The 24,136-nt window shown below is 40.6% G+C and overlaps 1 protein-coding gene across 2 annotated transcripts in view; it reads left to right on the top strand.

Annotated features, from left to right (window-relative positions):
• The window catches only part of LOC120574177 (protein kinase C beta type-like), a 108,585-nt gene that overhangs the window by 59,056 nt on the left and 25,393 nt on the right, over positions 1-24,136 (top strand). For both annotated transcript variants that reach the window (XM_039824382.1, XM_039824381.1), the window contains exons 8-15: positions 280-376; positions 4,645-4,788; positions 12,339-12,512; positions 14,417-14,508; positions 15,609-15,671; positions 17,355-17,493; positions 17,911-17,991; positions 18,553-18,660. In XM_039824382.1, the coding sequence (XP_039680316.1) occupies positions 280-376; positions 4,645-4,788; positions 12,339-12,512; positions 14,417-14,508; positions 15,609-15,671; positions 17,355-17,493; positions 17,911-17,991; positions 18,553-18,660 (898 nt within the window). The remainder of the gene's footprint in view (positions 1-279; positions 377-4,644; positions 4,789-12,338; positions 12,513-14,416; positions 14,509-15,608; positions 15,672-17,354; positions 17,494-17,910; positions 17,992-18,552; positions 18,661-24,136) is intronic.

The following is a 24,136-nucleotide window of genomic DNA, read 5'->3' as shown; positions in this document are numbered from 1 at the left end:
ATGAAAAATTATATTCTATTGATTTTGTTAAATAATACGCATCTCAGCTGTGTTTTGGGCCCATCTCTGTCAGGCTTTGCTGGATCACCATGAAGGAGAGTGAATTACTAAATAATCAGCTGATTATTCTTTAGGACTTTAAATCGGTGCACTAACAGTCAGCAGCTTCAGCTAATGGAAGCAGTTAAACGCTTAAATTGTATAAACTAATTGGGAATTGATTTGACTGGAAATATTCTCTCTCTCTCTCTCTCTCTCTCTCTCTCTCTCTCTCTTCAGGTTTAAGCTGCTCTCCCAGGAGGAAGGCGAGTACTTCAATGTCCCCGTTGCTCCAGAGGGGGAGGAGGGCAACGAGGAGCTACGGCAGAAGTTCGAGGTGTGTGGGAATCCGCACCTTTTTAGTCTCTTTGTGTTACTATGTGGAAGCATTTTCAAATGTGTGCCTGCATGTGTTGGAATGTGTTGGTGGTTGTGAATGTGTGTGTGTGTGTGTGTGTGTGTGTGTGTGTGTGTGTGTGTGTGTGTGTGTGTGTGTGTGTGTGTGTGTGTGTGTGTGTGTGTGTGTGTGTGTGTGTGTGTGTGTGCGTGTGCACTATGCATCTGTGTGTGTCTGAGTGAGATCCTCCCTGGGAGAGCTGTTAGCAGTTGGCAGGCACACTTATAGTACCATCCGGTCTGGCACACTGCAGGTCCAGACGTGTGTGTGTGTGTGTGTGTGTGTCTCTGTGTGTCTCTGTGTGTGTGTGTGTGTGTGTGTGTGTGTGTGTGTGTGTGTGTGTGTGTGTGTGTGTGTGTGTGTCTGTGTGTGTGTGTGTGTGTGTGTGTGTGTGTGTCTCTGTGTGTGTGTGTGTGTGTGTGTGTGTGTGTGACCAGTAGGCCCACTCATTAACACAAATTTGGCAGTGGAGAGGATAACCCCGCTCTGTGGGTTTCCTCCGTTTTTTCTTCTCTTTTCCTTCCTCTCCTTCTGTCTTGCTGACACTGAACTGCAGAACGTCGTTCTGAAATGTGTTGATCATGGAGTTAAGCGGAGCTGTTTGGGTGCAATTTTGCTCTTTTTTTTTCTCACCTGTCCCAGCTCCAGTTGCAGTTAAGAGGATTGCCAGCAGTCGGTTAGCTTAGCTTAGCATAAAGACTGGAAACAGCTAGCCTGGCTCTGTCCAAAGGTAACAAAATCCATCCACCAGCACCTCTAAAGCTCACTAATTAACATGTTATAGCTGGTTTGTGGAAACCGTAGTGTAAAAACAAGGTGCAGGTAGTTGAACAGGGTCAGTCCAGCTGTTTCCCTGTTTCCAATTGTGCTAAGCTAAGCTAACCAGCTGCTGGTTGTAGCCTCATATTTACCATACATATGAGTGATATTAAAAGTGATATTTGTTTTCCAAGACGAATGCACATCACGTCAGTCAGTCAGTCATTCAGTCTGATATTTATTTCATTCGTAAAGAAGTACATAACATGGATTTTCTGCTTTCGCTCTGTTTTGCTGGAAGCTGATATGATGTATGTACCATCGGCGGTACCGTTTAAACAGAAAATATTTAGTTGAATCATTGGTCCAAAAAAAATAAATATTTATATATCGATTCTAGGGAAAAGAATCCATTTTAAAAATTGTAACAAATCACAATACATACAATTTCCCACCATCAATAATCGGCCTTTGGACCTAAATCATTTCTTCTTCAGTGGGTGTTGCAGTGTAGGTGTCTTACTCACTTTCCTGTGGATGAATCTGTTGTTTAGAATGTTGTCCTCCCATGTCGCTCCTCTCTTCCTCCCCCATCTTTATTTTGCTTTCCTTTCTCTTCTTCACTTATCTATTATGTCCTTTGTCACCTTCAGTGCCCCCCTGTGTGTTTCTCTCTCTTTATCTGTTTTTCTTTCCCTCCATCTCCTCAAGGTCACGATCCTCAGACGTTCACTGAGACACATTCTCGGGGGGCCAGCTATCACTCTCACACACACACACACACACACACACACACACACACACACACACACACACACACACACACACACACACACACACACACAAAGCATGTAGGCAACTTCTAGGGTGTAGCTCTCCGAGAGATGGCAGAGAGAAAGAAAGACAGAGAGACAAACAGACAGAGACTTCACTTTGGTAACATTACCTGTATGCCTCCATTCACCTCATCCAGAATCACACAAGACAGTCAGTGACAGACAGTGATAAATAATGCATGTTGTACGTATGCACACACCCAGACCCAGACAAACTAGCGTACTTCAGAGGAAGATAAGCAGCAGGGCGCTAGATTTACAAGGAATTTATCCTCATTTAAAGCTGAGACACATTTCTGTATCTCATTTCAATTCATTTTTAATGAAGACGTTTTGATCAAAATGCTTTTTTTCCAGTTCATTGAAAAACCGTAAACTGCTCTTTCTTTGTCATTTTTTTTCTTTTTTCCCCCTCAGTCCTCCTCCACGTCACCTTTTCTTTATTTTTACTTTTTGTTTCTCTATTTCCTTTCCTTTCTCTCTCTTACCTTTGCATGTCCTACTTTGTAACTGTTTTCTCTTTCTTACACACATGCATGCATGTGCAGATGCATTTCCCGTCACCAATTAGGTTCATAAATACTTGTTATTCACTTTAAACCTATTTTTGGAGAAGTAGAAATTGAATTAAAAAAAAAACTGATTTTGCTGCTGCCATTCATCCTTATTTTTTACCATTTATAATGCAGACAAACATATTTGGACACATAGACAGAGAGAGCAGCATTGATTTCTGAAGGCTTTGAGAGTGCTGCCTTCAGCATGCTCTGCTTCTCACAAATTCCTCAACTGCTTGTGTGTGTGTGTGTGTGTGTGTGTGTGTGTGTGTGTGTGTGTGTGTGTGTTGTGTGTGTGTGTGTGTGTGTGTGTGTGTGTGTGTGTGTGTGTGTATATGTGTGTGTGAGAACAGATGGAGACAGATAGAGCCTTTTATCCATTGATGAGTTGGGAACCGCATGGGTTGCAACACGCACGCGTTTGTGTGCGCACACACACACACACACACACACAACAAACAGTGTGGGGAGCAGCAGAGTACTTGGATGCTTCACTCTGACAATTTTCCAGACAAAGCAGTGGAGAAATGACTGCACAGGACAGAAGAAGTGCAGAGAGCCTCAGTGCGGATCAGCAATTTAAGATAAGATAGGATAAGATGTACTTATTCTGCACCTCTGTCTCTGAGTGTGCAGGCATTTTTGTAAATGTCTTAGGACTAAATTGAAGCATGGCTTAACATAGTGGAAAATAAGATGATAAATAGATTAGATTATAAGTTGAAATAGTTTCTTACAACAGAGACAGGACGAGAGAGCGTGACAAGGTCGAGGCAGAGAGGAATGAACTGCGAGAGAGACAGTTGTATAGCGGAGAGACAGGGACGTGGTGACAGACATGAATAAATGGAGAGTCACAGACATAGGCCACATTTATAAAGATGAAGTAGAAATGAATTATAGAGAAAAGGGAAAAAGAGAAATGGTACAAAAACTCTCAGAGTGAGTGTTTGAAGGACAGAAACAAGGGATTGAATAGAGTGGCAGACTCACAGGGAGGCCATATTTTTTATGGAAAGTGTGACGTGCCTTCACAGAATAAATGAAATGGAAAAACTTTCCCCTTTTAACATATGTATCACTTCCACTGCTGTCTCTCTAACAAAAAGGTTTTCTCTGTGGTATTAGAATGCCCCAAATTTAAAATAAAAAAAACAATAACTGTTATTACAGCAATGTTGAGTATGTATGTTTTTTTGCACTGTGTGATATTTATTTCACTAACAGTTAAAATGTGGCTGGATGTGAGTTTGTCCTCTCTTTTCCTAGTTTGTTTATAACTTTGACGTGTGAAATGTGGGTTTCTGCCTACTATTTCATTGTAAAATGTCGCTTCTAATATATTTTGTATGTTGTAGTGTTGGTAGTGATCTTTGATGACTTTGCTCCAGTAGGAAAATGCTTCCCCCCTTCTAAGTGTGGCATTTTTAAGCAGCTGTCAAACATCTTTTGATATCATTGGCATATTTAGCTCATTTGCCATAAGCAATAGGACCTAGCTCTAGATAATTAGTAGCATTACTAATGTGAGTTTATCAAATGATGACCACATTTCACATACATGTTAATGATACACAAAAAAGGATGTTATTATTGGCCCCCAATTTTCGGCATGCTAAAGAAATGCATGTTTAACTAATTTTCCCTTCAAGGCCTTTTCCTCACGATCTGCCATTATGCAAACCTCTGAAAGCTTGAAATGTTTTAATACTGAAACAACAGCCACCACTGTTTTATACCCAATTCATTGTCACATGAGGTAAAGTGCAAAGTCATGGTAATACCTACCAATATGTTGGTTATGATACCATATAGTGGTCAAGACAAATATGGTTTGGGAAAATGAATAAGTAAATCTTTTACTTCCCTCAACAAATACTGTTGAAAGGCCCTATATGACCAGCTGCCCCATTATAACTTTTATTTTTTTAAATCTTAGTATATACATTTATTTGCCAACTCCAACCTCTTATTTGTCCACTGACAGCCTCAAGTCTCTTTAAATGTTGAAGGCTGCGTCTAATATCATCCCCTATTCTCTTGTTCTCTCATGCAGAGAGCTAAGATTGGACCAGACAAGAACAAAGAAGGCAAGGCGGCCAATGCTGCATCCCGGTTCGACTCCAATGGCAACCAAGATCGCATGAAGCTGGCTGATTTTAACTTCCTGATGGTGCTGGGCAAGGGCAGCTTCGGCAAGGTGAGGCCGTGGTGTTGATGTGTGTCTAACGTCTGTGTTGTCTGCTACTATGTACTGTATGCGCCACAGGTGTGTATTTGCACAGGACTCAATGTATCATTGGGTGATCTGGGTGACACTAGAATATTTCGGTGAGAATTCAAAATTTTGCACAAAGTAAGCATAATGGGGACACCCAGCCAAGATTGTAATTACAGGAAAATGGTAAATACTTCAATGTATTGTTACAGTAGAACAAGTAGAGAATAATCCTAAAGTCAAAGTAATCTGAGTTAAACAGCAATATATATCTAAAGATCTCAAGTTTTTTAACATTAGCCACCAAGAGCTACTGGTCATGCCAGACCAGGTCAGGCTGTAGCTGCAAGAAAAAAAAAAAACGTATGTATATATACAGCATATATTAGTTTTTTCTTCCAAGCTTGCCAGCATTGTTGTTGTCATGTTTGATTCTGATATATTGCCCCGTTCATGGGCTTAAATGTAGATATGTAGTATTAAATTTTAAGGATGCACACACCCAATGCTCCCAAGAACCCTATTATAAGCGTAGTTGTCATGGGTCTGCAAAGATACAGTTAAAACAAGTATATTGGTGCTCTAACTGTGTGCTATGATGAATACCTCTCTGAGCATTTGTGTGTTTGACAAAGCACCAGAGCTCTCTATCCACACACACAGAGCTCTCTATCCACACACACAGCTTAGAGGAAAGAAACGATGGACAGAAAGAGGAGATAGAGATAGGAGGAATTCAAGGAGATGGAGCACAGTTAGACAGAGATGGATGAAGGGAAAGAGATGGAAGAGGATGACGTGACAAGTGGAGAGAGTGATGAAAGGAGAGAGAGACAGAGATGTGAGAGCGTGGCGGCAAGGTTGACGTAAATAAATTGAGAGAGAGGTAAAAACGTCAGAATGAATGAAAAGAGGGAGAGTGGGGAAAGGAGGGGGAAACCTTGGAGAGGTAAGACTGACGTGAATGAATGGAAATCAAGGCAAGAAACAGAAAGAATGGGAAGATGTGGTGAGAGAGAAAATTGGGTAAACGATGGGGGGAGAAGCAGGGGTGGGGAGAGAGAGTGGCTGAAAGAGAGAGAGAGACCATTGTCTGTGTACCAGACCTGTATGCCGGCTGCCTGTTTCCATGGTAACAGGCGTTTAAAGCAACACTGATGCGTCAATGTGGAGAGACTGAGTCGAGGGTCAATCATTACTGGAATACCCGACACACAGATTCCCTAAACCTGCACAGCTGCGCCATGAGTACACAGAAAATCACACGCATGCTTACATACACGCACACACATTCCTCATTTAGGCCGATTTTGTGTACGCACACACCAATGCATTTTGTTAATACAGGCTTAGAGAAACACACAGTACACACAGTATATTAGACGGAAATACATACACACACGTATAATAACCACATGCACAAACAAGGTGTTCCTGTGACGTGTGTGTCATTTTAATGGTTCCTGAGTTTGTGTGGGAGGCTGGTACCTTCAGAGCTGCTCTTTCTGCCTCAGTGTCTGCGGACATCTGCATCACGATACAGCTGCTAACATTTCTCTGCGGACACACACACACACACACACACACACACACACACACACACACACACTTGTATTTCATGGGCAGACACGGGGCAAACACATGCTTCAGCCTGATCTGTAATGTCATGTCTCTAAACACACACACACACACAGACACACACACACTACAAGCATACAAGCAGAATAACGAATGAAGCCGCATTGATTCTGATTCAGTTATATTACAGAATATGAGCATTTTGGTCTGTGTTGTGTGAATAACAGCCAGATCTTAGCTCCCTGGACAGCGTTGCTCAAAGCCTTAGCTCTCTGACATTTTTTACATTACATCTGACATATTATTTTTATGTTCTGGATCGATATATTGATTCAATGATCAACGATCCAATGTCATCGATGCAAAGTGAAAATATCAATACGTCATCATTAAACATGTTTAAAATGCGCCTTTATTTTGAAATTCCCACTTTATACTCTCTATATATATAGTTTTTCATTTGAATGTCTGAAAAAAAGCTTAGTAATAAAATTATCAAATCATATTTTAGTTGCTTTTTGTGAGTTCATAAATGTAACTGAATTGATTGTGTTAAATGAGCATATGTATTGTCTCAAATCGATCACAGGCCTCTGAACTGAATCAAATCGAAATCTTATCGTGGCAGACTTTGTGATACCGTATCGTTGGCCAAAGAATTAATATAATATTGGATAGTGATAAAACTTGTGGTCTCGTGTTTTTGCTCTTGCAACATGGAATGCGATGCCATGTGGCTGAGAACAGTGAGCACATAGAAATGCAATGTGGACATACAGTAAGGACGTCTAAGAAATTTCAAAAATGATCATCAAAGCACACTAGCAGCCTGAAGATGTCTCACTGTGTCCTACAGTGACCATCTGTGTGGGGCTAGACAGACTATAAAGAGTCTATATTATAGACTATATGATATATGACAATTTAGAATAATACACCACAGCCCACTGTAATACATCATGGCGCAGCATCATGCAGTGCAGTGCAGTAGAGTGTGGATTCATTTGTTTTCCCTGGGTAAATTCACTCTGCAAGGTCAGCAGAGAGAACACTGTGGCATCATTTACGACATATGACAGTTAATATCCTGAGGATTGCTTTTCTGTCAAATGACCCTGAACAACTTTCTTGGATAAAAGGGCATTGCCTATAGTGCTAAACGCCACAATTCAGAGAAGAGTGCTGTAGCTAGTTTATGAATGACACTGACCAAAATTACTTTGAATAAGACACTGAACCTCGTTGAGGTCATGAAATGTAACCTGGAAGCTGAACGTATCAGGTAAGTGCCTAAAACGACGTGTAAAAGGTTTAATGAAAAAACACGTATGCTTGTATGTATTCTTTGTCACCAAAGGGCAGCGTGTTATGATGTCAAAGAGCTTCCGTTGTTGTCTTTGTGTCCTGTGCATCTTTTGGATTTGGGTGAAACCCTGTGGTTTTATGTCTTCTTCCTCTTGTACTGGTCTTGTCCTTGTGGTTGCATAAAATGAGCTTTGGGCCAGATGGTGTCCTTCCTCTCTGTTTCAACTTTGTAGAGTTTGTATTTACATAGAGTCACACTGCCACCATATGGGACGAATACACACACACACACACACACACACACACACACACACACACACACACACACACACACACACACACACACACACACACACACACACATAAGGGCAATTATAACATGCATGCATACATGTAGTGTGCACACACTAAAACATTTTAATCACACATAATACACCATAGGCACAGACACACACACACACACACACACACACACACACACACACACACACACACACACACACACACACACACACACACACACACATACACACACACACACAGAGCACATACTGCACACAAACAACTGTTTATAAGACAAATACACACACAGACACACATTAAAAGCCCTAACACACAACATTTTCTCACAGCACACATGGTCACACACCCAAATCCCTCCACTCTCCCTCACATACTGTAGCTTATTGGCAATTTCTTTAGATAATGGAGGAGAATTAGCTCCTAAATTGATGTTGCTGTGTTCCCTCAGTTGAAGACGACAACCCGATCACCTCTTTCTCACTATCTTCTTCCTCTTCTTCCATCTTTTATCCATCCATTTTCACTGCCATTTATTTTTCACACACACACACACACACACACACACACACACACACACACACACACACACACACACACACACACACACACACACACACACACACACACACACACACACCCACACACTCTTACTGTACACCTGCTTCTGTGAAAGGATGCCACCAGCATAGATCCAATTTCAATATATATCCAAATTTTAATTCTGAAGATTGTAATGCACATTCTTTATCTGTGGCTGCCCTCTATGCAAATACACTTTTACTGTACACACACACACACACACACACACACACACACATATACCTGCATGTCTTTGTCCATCTGTGCTGCACTCCCTGTAGTATCCCAAAACCAATCACCCCTCCATATTATCATACCTGAATATTTATATGGCATAAACCGCAAAGCTGCTAAGTTTCCGATCTCTTATGGGAAAAGAAAATACGAAGTGAATATAAGGTCACTCTTATTGCTCTGTACTTTGAGTTTTGGGAAAGAATGATGAGTGTGATATGTTTTCCATTTACATAATTAAGCTGACAGAGGAATGGTATATTAAACCCATCAATAAATCAATCAAACTCAGCTTAAACTGAGCATTTATCGAGTTGCAAAGTTTTCAAGTCACTAGGTTCACCCTGTGTTTTATGCAAATTAACATAAGAAACGTAAGAAAAGGTTTTTAATATGAAATATGATTGGATGAAAGATCCTTTGTTGAGGTCCAAAAACTCAATTAGCCTTGTGGGAACTACAAACACACCATGCTAGTCATGTAATGTAAAACTCAGCTGTTTTTTCTTGCCCGTTCTCTGCCTTGTTTTAAGATAAAACGTTAAAGCACTTTTATTAGTTTTAGAGTGATAGGAAGAGGAAGGCTATGCAGTCAGTTGACTAGTTTCAGTAGAATAGTCTCACATGTGGAAAAGAGACTTGTCTGTGCTGATAATTTATATAAGTTACAACTTTACCATTTCTCAAAATGTTCTTTCTGAAGTGTGTCAGAGTAACAAAAAACAGAAAAATTTAAGACGAGAGACATTATAAGCTTGGTTCACTGTTGCTTTGTCATACAGGGCCCTATCTTGCACCCGCAGCACAAAGCCCGACGCAAGTATCTTTGCTAGTTTAAGACCGACGCAGTTGTCAGTTTCCCGTCCAGTGGCCGCATCATTTAAATAGCAAATGCACCTGCGCCCATCTTTGCACCCATGGGCGTGCTGGTCTTACAGGGAGGTGTGTTCAGGTGTATTCTTGGCGTATTGCTATCTTGAAGCAGCGGGAAGTGATCGCGCAATTGACCAACAAAAACCTGATCTAAAGTCAATAGCGCAGCATTTCATTGTTATTTTAACAGGGAATTAGTAAAATGCGCCTAGGCTCGTGCACAGCGCGCACACACTATGCTTGTTACACACACACAGGGAAGCGCAGCAGCACACATGCAAAAGATTACAAATAAAAATATTACGCTGTAAATCCGCTATTATAATAGTAATGCGCCAAGGTCCAAACGCGCCTGGCTTTTAAAGGGAATGGGAGATGACACTCTGATTGGTTTATTGCATGTTACGCCCAGAACACACCTATGAATTAATGAAGACACTAAGTACAACCCTTATGAACCATGTGACCGGTGCACGGACCCTTTTTTCCACCGTCAAACTAGCAAAAGGGGATTTGGACACGCCCTAAACGCACCTGCGCCAGGCGCTTCACGCCGTGCGCTTAGATCGTTAAAATAGGGCCACAGTGTTCTAATGCATCTGACTGTCCTATCTTATTCTTTGCACCTAGTGTGTTTGCTAGCTAGTTATAATTTTTTTTTTTTACTTTCTTTGGCGAGTTTACCAGAGTATATATAATTTCTTGAAAGAGTTAGTTTCAAAATCAACTTTAAAGAATTGTTCATCATTTTTGGATGTACTCCTTTTAGCTTAGGTTACAGCCAGCAGTCAGTTAGCTCAGCATAGCATAAAGACGTATAAACGGGGAAGCAGTTAGCCTGGCTCAGTCCAAAGGTAATAAAATCCACCTACAAAAACGATTTATATTTATATTGAACAGACAGATATACATTAAGAGTGATATCTATTTTCTCATCTAGCTGTACACACAGCACAGACACCTTCAATTTGCTCAAATAATCCCCCCTCCCCCCCTCAGATTTTTGTCCAGAGAATTGAACTTTATTGACTTGGTCACAAGCCTGCTGCAACTTTTATGAGATGACCTGCGAGCTGAAACTTGACCTACGTTTTGCCTGCAATTTGCAGCCGATACTGGGTTCTTCAGGAAAGAAGATATGAGGACAGGAGAGGAGAAAGGCAGAGGAAAGTAGGAAAGGGAGAAATCAAGAAATAAGAGGGAAGAAATGGCGATGAAAAAAGGAAGGGAGAACAGGATACAGTAAACGAGAGACCTGGAGAGACGTTAAGCTGCATGAGCCTGACCTTGGCTACAAGACATTTACACTGCTGAGTACACACACAGCAACACAGAGGCATCTCGTAGTGATCGCATTCTTAGCATCTGTGTGCGCATGCGTAATTACAAGCAGTTGTGCTCCCAGACGTTCAAAATTAAAACAAATTTGATTCTGGATTGCTTTACTACTGCCCATCTCTTTCTCTGCCATTCCTTCATGCCCTTCACTTCCTCCTTCAATCTCCCCATTTTTTAATCCTACTCTCCTCACCTATTCACCTTCCTTTATCTCCACCCCTCCTCACACACACACGCACACACACACACACACACACACACACACACACACACACACACACACACACACACACACACACACACACACTGTGTGCCCGAAAGAAAATGTGAAATAATCCCCTCGTTCTCTCCTTACTCTTTCTTTCTACTTTTTCCTCCTCCCTGATGTTCGTGGAGGGCAAAGACAAGTTGAACTGTATAACAAATTTACAGAATCTATATAATCTGCACTCTGTACAGTTAACATTTTGTAGACCAAATATTTCAGCCCAGATTTGCACATTGTAAATGCGATTAATTAACCATTGGTCTGTGATCTTAAAGCCATTTCTGCCTTTACTTTTCTGAAGAGGAAGAAAAGAGGGAGGGCACCGCTTCACCGTGTAGAGAAATCCAAAGCTGAACAGGCCCGCTGTACCAGTAACGGTTTCACAAGTTTAGCGAGTGGTCAATTCTCACAGTGTGGCACCGATGTCAACAAACCAACTAGTTGGAATAAGCATGAAATTACACAAAATACACTGGCAGACACAACACTGAACTCTTTTGTGTACATTAAATGTATTTATTTTATTTACATCTTAGTGCTACGATTCACCAGGCATTTATCTCACAATTTGGCATGCCTCAAAATTGATACTGTGCAGTCCAACACAAATTGCAACCAAGATTTTATTTTACCTATCTCGTACAGAGTGACACGCTATACAGTATATAGGAGCCTTTTATCACCTCCTTTTCCTCCATTCTGCCTTTTTTTTCTTTTCCTTCTCAGATGACATCATGAAAGATGAATCAGTTTTCTCTCTCCTTCTATCCTGTCCTTACATTCTTCATTTCTGCTTTGACTGTCTAACCCAAAACAGTCAGACAAGCTTTCCTTTATCCCTGCCCTTTACAGTGCCTCCTACATCTCTCCCCTTTTCCCTGCCTCCTACATATCTCTGCCTCCCTCCCTTCTCTAGGCCTCTTTGTTACTATAAATGCATGACAGGAGCTGTGTGCCATGAAGATTTTGAATATTGATGAATGTATTCTTCCTTGTATTTCCCATCTATCCTTTCTGTCCTCTCCTTTCCCTTTCTCTTCTCATCTCTCTCTAGGTAATGCTGGCAGAGCGTAAAACGACAGAGGAGCTGTATGCTGTAAAGATCCTGAAGAAGGACGTTGTGATCCAGGATGATGACGTGGAATGCACTATGGTGGAGAAGAGAGTGTTAGCGTTGGCTGGAAAGCCCCCGTTCTTAACACAGCTGCACTCCACTTTCCAAAGCATGGTAAGCCGACGTGCTTTCACAAAAGTGATATGATATTGCACAAAATATTTTCATGTTTTATTGAAAAACAAACAAACACATAATTGTCTTGATGTCTTCTTTGTTAATCAAAGTGTAAAAACAGCATGTTTTGATTCTGTTAGGGGTTATCTGCTGCACTTTTTTCCCCGTGTTTCCACTGCTCTGCTCTGCTCTACTCAACTCGTTCTTCTTTGGTTTTCCATTATCAAAAGTTGTGGACAGTACCTGTTACCTGTAACTGGTTTTATTACCACCTCGTCAAGGTTCCAAGCAAGCTGAGCCGATACTAATAGGATGAGTTAAATCACGCAGACCCCTGATTGGTTTGCGCGACAAGGGGACATCCTGCACAAACCCGTCATTTTTAAATATCCGAAGCTACTATCAACAATGACAGAATGTTTTTGATTTACTTGCCCTAGATTTTATTTATTTTTATCCAAAACTACGCTATACACTACGTACACTATGCCGTACGATTGACAAAGTGCGGTTTCTCTGGTTGGTTGCCGATGAAAGGAATCAGCCAGTGGCGCATTGAAGATAATATTATGGCAGTTTAATGTGGCAGCGTTATGCCAATCAGCTGAGAATGCTGCATTGGAAAACGAAATAGAGAAAAGGGCCTGGTGATGAAAATATTTGCTTGGTTGGTTGCATAAATAGACACACACACGGACGCACAGTGACTGGAAACCACAAAAACTATGCATTTTACATTCTTTGCAAGCTGACAAACTGACGCCCTTCATAGGCCCCTACACTTTCACATTAAATTGGATGTGAAGGGAGCCACAGTGCGGAGTCCTGCTGAAGGGAACAACCGCACTGCTGGAGAGCGCTGTGGTCTTAACAGCAGCCACCCTGCCTGCTGTCACCAGTTCTCAGCTGGAATACACAGGCTGGATTCATATTTGATTTTTGTTCATCTTCTGAAGTATAATCCATATTACACTAAAGATGAGTCAACAGAGGAGTAAATATAGCTCACTGGTCTCATACTTAACTCTGAGCACACGTCATTTACATTCACATGCTACATAAACATACTCATTTGTCAATGGACACGTGTTGTGAATGCAATTGAGGTTGTGGTAAAAGGCTGGACAAATGAAGTTGACCTCACGCACGCACGCACACACACACACACACACACACACACACACACACACACACAGACACCAGAAGTGAGTGTTAATCCTCCTCAGCATTAATTCTCTGGCCAGAAGAGGGCTTTTATACATATGGGACTTAGCAGGCAGTTATAACACATAAACACACACACATATATAAAGGCAATTATAACATGCATGCATACATGTCGTGCGCACACACTAAAACATTTTAATCACACATAATACACCATAGACACAGACAGACAGACACACACACACACACACGGAGCACATACTGCACACAAACAACTGTTTATAAGACAAACACACACAAAGACACACATTAAAAGCCCTAACACAACATTTTCTCCCAGAACACACATGGACACACACCCAAATCCCTCCACTCTCCCTCACATACTGTAGCTTATTGACAATTTCTTTAGATAATGGAGGAGAATTAGCTCCTAAATTGATGTTGCTGTGTTCCCTCAGTTGAAGACTGATTGGACGACAACCGGATCACCTCTTTCTCACTATCTTCTTCCTCTTCTTCCATCTTTTGTCCCTCCATTTTCACTGCCTATGTCATTTATTTTTCTATGTCTCGCCTTCAATCTTCTCTTGGACCCATCACTCTCTATCTATCTACCTCTGAGCAATCCCTTTCTCTCTACAGTATCATCCCATTTCTCTACGACCTCTCACCTGCTTTTATGAACACGTACTTTTTGACCTCTCTCTTTCTGCCCCTCTATCTCTCCGTAGGACCGTTTGTATTTTGTCATGGAGTACATAAACGGAGGAGATCTCATGTATCAGATTCAGCAGGTCGGCAAGTTTAAAGAGCCCCATGCTGTGTGAGTACACAGAGACACACACACACACACACACACACACACACACACACACACACACAACACACACACACAGTCTATGATACATTCTTATGTCATCATAAAACAGAATTTTAATCCCATGCTCGTGCTTATAGGTGTTTCACAGTTAATCCCTTTTTTTTTTTTTTTAAATCATATTGAATAAGCCATCAGCAGTTTGACGGGCTCAGGTGATGGATGAGCAATCCTAGCAGAGCCTGGGGGGTGAAATACGTTGTTCGCTCCGATGCACGTTGCTGCTCTGAAGAACTTTAGAAAAATGAAAGTAATCCAGCAGCTCCTGCGAGTTTTCACTATGTGGTAGAATACCTCCAAAACCGCAGAATATAATTAAGGTGGCTGGCGAGATCACTGGTGTCAAGTCAAACCAGCGGGCTGACATATTTGACAAGCAGGCTGTCGGGGAAGCGAGAGCCGTATAAGAGTTTGCCCTTCATCTGCTTTATAGAGAATTGGAGTTCCTTCCCTTTTGGCAGAAGGTTTAGACTGCTGAAAGGCAAGTCGAAGGGGGTGAGGAACTCTTTTATCTAAGGCCATCGACTTGTTCTACTCGGTTTAATTTGTTTATTTGTTAGACAAAAGTCAGGATATTCTGCTCGGCGGATGATGACGATGCCTTTTGTCTCAGCGTCTTGTATTTTGCACTATACACACATCACTCCTGCATATCTAAAGCCTTGTTAGCTTCCTGCTGCGGCGACGCCCATCTAGTCATCATGCCGATGGCAGATATAACATCCAACAAGCTCTAAACAGGCTCTGCACTACTCGGCTCTCCACTCCACCAAAATCCCTCTTGACATCTTTTAGGTGCACTTTACAAACAGACACTTATTGTGCACGTCCACGCAAACACACACACACACACACACACGCACACATAATTAATTGCGTGGTCAGTGTGTCCAGACTCTTCCTGTTGATCTTATCAGCTGCTCTCTGGCCTTGAAGAGACAGCACTGACCTTTTACGCAGACACACAAAACCTTTTTTCCTCCTGTCCTTTCTCTCAGACTCTTTCTAATTACTGTTTTCGCTTCCCTTTTTTTGTTTGTGTGTAGATTCTATGCTGCAGAGATAGCCATTGGTCTGTTCTTCCTACATCTGAAGGGCATCATCTACAGGTGACCTCCATCCCACAACATACTAAATATATAACTTTTGCAAAATACTAAATTTATTGGGGGAATATTGTCAATTTATTAAAGGATGCTGATTTGATGATGATTGTCTTGTTAATAGTATTGGTAGACACTGTTTGGGTTTTAAATGAATTACTGCAACAGCCTTGTAGCACCCACTAATGTAATAATTTCCTGAAAATGTAATAATGCCTGAAAATTTGATAAAAACTTGCACTTAACCTAATCGACAATGTCATAAAATCCCAATAATATAATAATAACTCAACCAATAATGTAATAAAATGTCCTGACTGATATTGTAATAACACTTTTACCGATAGTGTGATTAGTGCATTTCAGGTGGGTCATTGTTTTTTAAAACTAATGATGTAAAAGTAAGCAAAAAGGTATGCTTTTTTCTCGGCAAATGTAGTGTACAAGTATACAAAATGTATAATACAGTTAGTGTCATGTACTGAAAACAAGAACATCTGACACTGATTTCATGTTTGGAAATGTAAACTCTAGGCTTCATGCAGAATTTGAAATTCTACAACAGATGGCACATGGTATGTTATCAGGCAAATCCCTATCAATGGAGGGAACCCTCCCATACGCATGCTGATTGGTCGTTGTGCATTAGACCAGAGTGGATCTTAAATTAGACGTCATCAGAAGATGACAAAAGCTGCAAAAGCTAACGTTACACCATTGAGCGGTGTAGGCGAAATGTTAATTTTTTTTATCTGAGTCAACAGTGATTGTAATTGAATTGTAAATGTCATTACAATATAAGTGCTATTTATCTACTTATTACATTATTAGTCAAGTTATCGCATTATTGAATGCTACAAGCCCAAACACATTTTTACACCTTCTATGATACAAGTTTGGAAAGCAGGCACTTTGTGACAAATGTGTGTCTTAATCACTGAAGTACTGCAGTTTTGTATATATAAGAAAATGTTTTTGACGAAATACATTGGACTTTACAAGTTTTATTTCAGCCTAATCTGGGTAAAGACATTGAAAGTAAGAATAAACAACCATATTCGTAAGTAAGAGTTCAAGGACACTGAGGCACTCAGGAGGGTAAAGTTTAAAAAGCCTTTATTATATTTCTTGGCTGAATCATTAAAACAAGGTGTTTCGGCCGCGAGGCCTTCATCAAGGCAAGTCTAAAATGTTTGCATTTGAACTGTATCTTATAGCCTATTGGCCAGCAGTCACATGGTCAGTAGGAGAAGAGTCACATGTCACATATTTGTAAGTATTCGCTTTAACATGAGCACTGCATAACTGCGGAGGAGTTGAACATAAAGCATACTCATTTATAATTTCCTGGCTTGACTGGACAATGAGATTGTCTGACTGCCGCTGAAGAAAAGTTTTGACCTTTGGACTTCAACTACAATTAACCGATGTGTGCTGTTTATAATATCATGCCAAGAATCCCCCCCCACAAATGATGCAGTCCTCCCAAATGCAAATCCCAATCTGTCATCTAGTTTAGTGAAACTGGAGCTCGACCTCTTGGATTAAGCAGTGCATCATTCCCAATGTAACTCCCACTAAAGTGAACAAGAACGATTGCAGAGGAGAAGAAAACGTTGATGGTGAGCCTTCCTGTATGTTGGGTCACGAACTGAGTGTGGTTAACGTGGTTGCGTTTCCCTCCTATAGAGACCTGAAGCTGGACAATGTGATGCTGGACTGTGAGGGTCACATTAAGATAGCAGATTTTGGCATGTGTAAAGAAAATATGACTGATGGAGTCACTACCAAGACCTTCTGTGGAACACCAGACTACATAGCTCCTGAGGTAGAGTGTGTGTGTGAGGTGTGAGGGATAGTGAATGGATGGAATGTTTTTTTCATCTTCTTTTTTTTTTGATACGTACTTTGTACTCTTTGGTGTTTTCAACCTGGACCCTATTTGTTCATGCATTTGTGTCTAAGTGACTGATGTTAGTGACAAAAATCTTTGAAATTGGTCCAGTATTGAGCGTGAACACACTGTTCACCAGCCGCGAACCAGGCTGCAATGTAATCCTATGGGGCAATAGAGACCGTCAATGTACGTCCACTGACACACATGCATGAGAAAATAGGGTCCAGGTTGAAAAATCCCCAAATGACCCTTTAACAAGTATTCTTCTTATACACTGCCTTGCCTTGCCTCAGTGATTTAAGTGCTGATGGGCAGACACTTTCCTGAACAAAGTCTCTTATATTTCAGATCATAGCCTACCAACCTTATGGAAGATCTGTGGACTGGTGGGCCTTTGGAGTATTGCTCTATGAGATGCTGGCTGGGCAGGTCAGCCTGTGTGTCTGTGTCAATGTGTCTGTAATAAGTTTTATGAATACAACTATTAAACTATTAGAAGGAAATAAAATAATCGTTTGAGACAGCATGGATATAAGCAAAACTCCTCCTTCGACAGCATTTGTATTCATGACTGAATGTGACAAAAAAACAAACACTAGTGATCGTAGCCTTTAAAATTTGACACTGTGTAATGAAAGGTTAGCTATTAAATTACACCTCTTGATGAGTTTTTCATATGGCATTAATAATTGTTAGAGTAGATGTGACATTTTCGAATCCTGGATATATTATTTGGAGTGCATATTGTGAATTTGTCATTGTTACAGGCTTGCAGTGTTTTCATTCTGAGGAGTTCAGACAAAAAAGCTTTTAATGATTCAATTTAAATGTCCTCTATTTGTCCTGTCCTGCCCTCCGCTTCTCCTCTCCTCTGTCCCCTCCTCCCTCCTTCTCTCCTCTGCTTCTCCCCTCCTCCTTCCTCTCCTGTCCTCTCCTTCTCCCTCCACAACTGTCCTCTTCTCCTTCTTCCTCCTCTCCTCTCCTCTCCAGCCTCCATTTGACGGTGAAGATGAGGATGAGTTATTTCAGTCCATTATGGAGCATCACGTCTCCTATCCCAAGTCAATGTCCAAGGAGGCTGTCGCTATCTGTAAAGGGGTGAGTGTACACAGACACACACAAACAGACAGACACACACACACACACACACACACACACACACACACACACTCCATACAACACACACATACACACTCCATACAACACAAGTCAGTTTCTGTCTCGCAAACTCAACCTTGCTCCATCCTCACAAAATCAGCTTTTTGTCTTGTTCCCTCTCTTCTTAACACTCTTTGTCTCTTTCACACACACACACACACACACACACACACACACGCACACACACAACAGATTTGTTCGAGGAAAGGAAGCAGGAACAAGAAAGAGGAGGTGAACGGAGGAAGGAGAAAGAGAAGGAGGCAGAGAGGGACATCAAAATTATCTGCATACTTAAAACCATTGTGGGGGAACATTTATTTGGAGTGAAACAACATTGTCCACTCTCGCTATCTGTCCTTCTTCCATCTCTCTCTCTCTCTCTCTCTCTCTCTCTCTCTCTTACACTGTCATAACGCTCTACTTTCCCGTCCTTCTCTCTCTGCAGTCAGTGCAGTGTTCATTGTTAAGCCGCTGTTTTGCTTTTTTTTTATTGTACATCCTCTCTATCTTTCTCACAGACATGCACACATATTCTCTTTCTTTATATCGCTCACCCTCTTTCACACACACACACACACACACACACACACACATTGCACTGCTCTAATAGCCTAAGCCTGTGCTGCGTGTTCAGTTGACTGTGGAAACTCCTCTTCAGAAAAGACCGGCCAATGCCAAATGATGCTCTGTGTGTGTGTGTGTGTGTGTGTGTGTGTGTGTGTGCTGATCACTGCCATAAACGGAGGGGGGTCCTCTCAATCAAACCTCCACCTCTCTGTCTCATATCCTAACTTTAAACTCACTGACCAAGACAAACTGCAGACCCATACACACACATTCTATGTTTAGACGCACATTAAGTCCTTTTTAAAAAGAGCAGGTCATCTCTCTCTAGTGATTTCATCTGCTTTCAGGACTTAAGCGAGCTCTCATTCTTTACTGTATATCACATATGCACAAACACACAGGCATGAAAACATCACAAGTCACATCAATTAACAATAAACAATCATCAATTAGTAAACCTAAAAACAAAGTTTATTAATAATGTGTGCACGGTTGTTCTTAAAGCGCCCATATTATGCTCATTTTCAGGTTCATAACTGTATTTTAAGGTTGTACCAGAATAGGTTTACATGGTTTAATTTTCTAAAAACACCATATTGTTGTTGTACTGCACAGCTCTCTCTCACAGCTGCAGATCCTCTTTTCACCTGGTTTCTGTTTTAGCTACAGAGTGAGACCTCTTTTCATCTTCTTCTTCTGTACTATCTTTGATTGCACTCGCACATGCTCAGTAGCTCAGATGTAGAGCATGTCAGCTAGCTAACTCTAGAGACAGTAAAAGAAAGGCTGTTTCTCCAACTTTGGTCAGTTACAAGGCAGGATTAGCTGGGAGACTTCTAAATGAGGGCGCACATGTAAGTAGTTCTTTTGTAGATTATGGTGAACTTGTGTGTGTTGTAGCAGTGATTTGCTATTGAGAACGACGTAGCATGCTAGCGTTAGCATGCTAACCGTTAGCTACGAGCTAACGGTTGTGGTTAGCCAGCTCATTTCGGACTGTGACGTCATAGTCCGAGCCAATTTTGAACAGCTCACTAGGAGACTGAAAGCAGGACACATTCAGAAACCGTATCTCACTCAAAACAGCATGGATGGATTTTTTTCAAAGTTTGTATGTGTGTGGAAGCACCAGAGACACAAAAGAACACCCCAAATCCCAGAAAAAGTGATTTTTTCATAATATGGGCACTTTAAAAAAGAAAAGAGGAGGAAGAAAGATAGATAGATAGAAAGAAAGACACCTCTCTCCTAATTGTTTCTGAAACTCAATCCTCAAACAAGCTCTGCAATAACTTACAAGCACACATACACACATATATTAACAACATACAGTGCAAGCTTGAATGAAGACGTTCACGTCCATGCCAGCATGATCTCCTCCCACTAAATTTAAAGGCAAAGGCATTCATGAGCAAATTGATGAAATATGTGATCAAATATGTTCACTGAGATAAACTGAGACACACACACACACACACACACACACACACACACACACACACACACACATACAAGCTACGTTATGTATTAGTGATGATTACTGGGTTGTAATGCTACAACAGTGGATCTTCAGTGGAGCATGAAAGCTCGCCTCCGTCCACCCCCACAGCTCCCACTGCGCCCTGCCAGCACTGCCGGGTTAACTCAATGCATGAGTGTGTGTGTGTGTGTGTGTGTGTGTGTGTGTGTGTGTGTGTGTGTGTGTGTGTGTGTGTGTGTGTGTGTCGGGGGGGTGACTACATGAAGCTTTCCTTTTCAAATGCTACAAGATATTTCCATTTTGAAAAAGACAAAAAACATCATGTAAAGTACTCTGCAATGAATACGGTGCAGTCTGTGAACACGATGGTGACGCAAAGCGTAGATAAGAAACAACATTATTGTATCTTAAATAGCCTGCTGACAGCCGTTGTCCTAATTTAGTGCTATAAGTGTATTTTGTAAGAGTATGTGAGGCTGTTATTAAATAAAAGACCAAAATCAGGGATATCCTGTGTGGATATCTTCTGTTAAGTCAAAGAAAAAATCTTGCAAGAGAAGTTTTCTAGTTAAAGCTCATTGCAGCCCTCTCTCTTGTGTTTGACTGCATATTATGTATTTTGGTTTGTTTCAGCTGCTGAAATCCAAATAGTCAATGGTTTCATGATCCTCTAAAATAAATGTTGAATTTTGGCGTAAAATTGAAAACATAAAGTCGCTTGACTTCTGACTAGTTTTGTAAAAGAAATAGTTTTCTGCACGGCAGTTTAAAAGTAACAGTACAAACATCTAACCTATTATTATTATTATTATTATTATTATTATTATTATTATTATTATTACAGTAAATACAGTTAATATGAGTGTATTGCCAGGTATATTGTAGGTATAAAGTGATTATACTGTGTATGAGTCTGACTGTCGCCAATACAATTTAACGTTTATACTGTACGTTGATGTTTTGGATCACTGAAAATATATCAAGCTGTAACTGCTGCAAACCTTTCAGCATGATGTAGCATTATCCTTTTACCAGTCATCAGTGTTCCAAGGTGCATATTTCCTTCAGTATAATAAGGATTCCATCCCTGCCAACACACTGCACGGTACTGAGGTCATTTACTGTATGCGGTAGGTTTGCGTGTGTGTGTTGGTGTCCATGTGTAGAAAGTGAGTGATCAGAGACATTTCCACTCCCCTGCTTCCACCCTGACCAGCATCTATATTTCATAGCCAGCAATGGGCCACACTAACACACACATACATTAAGCTGCTGCTCCTGCAGTATATTCTGTAGGTACATGATGTCTTCAACCACATGATTCAACAGCAAAGACTAATTGTGCAAGTATGTACTTACACATGCAAGGACGCACATACTTACACAGCCTTTTTCCAATGCAATTCCTTATTGTGTTCTACATATACAATAATGGAGGAGGCACGCGCAAAATCTGTTTTTCTGCGATAATGTGAATACCCCTTTAAAAAGATTTTGCGCTTATTTCCGCAAATTAGAAACTGCCGATGAAACACGTCATGTTATATTGAATTACAGTTTTTCTGCGTTCTATAATGGCTTCAAGTTAGGCTTGGGCAATATATCAATATTAAATCAATATTGTGATATGAGAATAGAGTCTTTTATTTTGGATATGGTAATATGACATGACATACTTGTTGTCTTTTCCTGGTTTTAAATGCTGCATTGCAGTGATAAGTACTTTTCTGAACTTACCAGACTGTTCTAGCTGTTCTATTATTTTCCTTTACCAACTTAGTCATTATATCCACATTACTAGTGATTATTTATCCAAAATCCTATTGTGTTAATATTTTGCAAAAGCATCAATAGTCAACCTTGCATTATCAGTATTGAGGTATTTGGTCAAAATATTGTAATATCTGATTTTCTCCATATTGCCCAGCCCTACTTTAAGTATTTAATCAACTCACAGGAAAGGGCCTTATTACTTCTTCTTTTTTACCTTGCCTCTCAAGACCTTATACATTCTGCAAACAGATGACATTATAGGTAATAATTCAAGCCACAAAACCTTCTCTGCCAATATGCATTGCAATTTTATTCCAAAATGTGAAACCAAAATTGCACTGCACCATCTGATCTACATAAACACAAAAACTCCACCACTCACTCCACTCCACCTACAGTACAGGCCAAAAGTTTGGACACACCTTCTCACTCAATGTGTTCCTTTATTTTCATGACTATTTACATTGTAGATTCTCACTGAAGGCATCAAAACTATGAATGAACACATATGGAATTATGTATTTAACAAAAAAGTGTGAAATAACTGAAAACATGTCTTATATTTTAGATTCTTCAAAGTAGCCACCCTTTGCTTTTTTTGATAACTCTGCAAACCCTTGGTGTTCTCTCAATGAGCTTCATGAGGTAGTCACCTGAAATGGTTTTCACTTCACAGGTGTGCTTTGTCAGGGTTCATTAGTGGAATTTTATCCCTTATTAATAAAAAAGCAAAGGGTGGCTACTTTGAAGAATAAAAATATAAGACATGTTTTCAGTTATTTCACACTTTTTTGTTAAGTACATAATTCCATATGTGTTCATTCATAGTTTTGATGCCTTCAATGAGAATCTACAATGTAAATAGTCATGAAAATAAAGAAACACATTGAATGAGAAGGTGTGTCCAAACTTTTGGCCTGTACTGTCCCTCGGTGCAAGCAGCTTCCTTTGGAGTCACACATTTACTAAATAGCATAAGGCCATGAGTGTGTCAGCTGCGTGGCGTGTCCGTTTTTATTTTGGCTCCCATGTTAACAGGTTAGAACTTGCACACTTCCACGTCTCAGGCGCAGCTCGAGCCGCGCCGAAAACACGTGCATGCTAGAAATAGAACCAACGCATATTTTTCACGCGACACGCAAGGTAAAATAGAATAGGAAAAGATGTTTATATGTCATTTTCACACAAATACATTTAATAAATGACATTTTGATGTTTGAAAGTCTCTAGGTTTTGACATAAATGCAGCTATGAATGTAATTTAAAAAAATAATAATAAATAATTAGCAATTTTCAAATATTGCACCTGTCAATACAGAACGAAATATTCTGTAGCCTGTTTTGCCGTCAATACTGCCGACGTTGTCTTTGCTGTAATCCAATCAGTATATAGGGTTGAAGAACACGCTATTATTTCATTTTATCAATGGGAAACATCCATTTGTCCAGACAAGGCTAGCAGCAGCAGCGCCGCGTCAGACACGTTTCTGGTGTGCAAAGACATAGAAAACGCCACGCAGCCGCCACGCAACTGACTCGCAACAGAAACGCCACGCTCACGCCACGTAGCCCGTGTGCAGCTGGCCATTTTTATGT

Source organism: Perca fluviatilis, chromosome 15 (genome assembly GCF_010015445.1).
Source record: "Perca fluviatilis chromosome 15, GENO_Pfluv_1.0, whole genome shotgun sequence".
NCBI classification, from domain to species: domain Eukaryota; kingdom Metazoa; phylum Chordata; class Actinopteri; order Perciformes; family Percidae; genus Perca; species Perca fluviatilis.
This window is presented reverse-complemented; position numbering and strand designations above follow the sequence as displayed.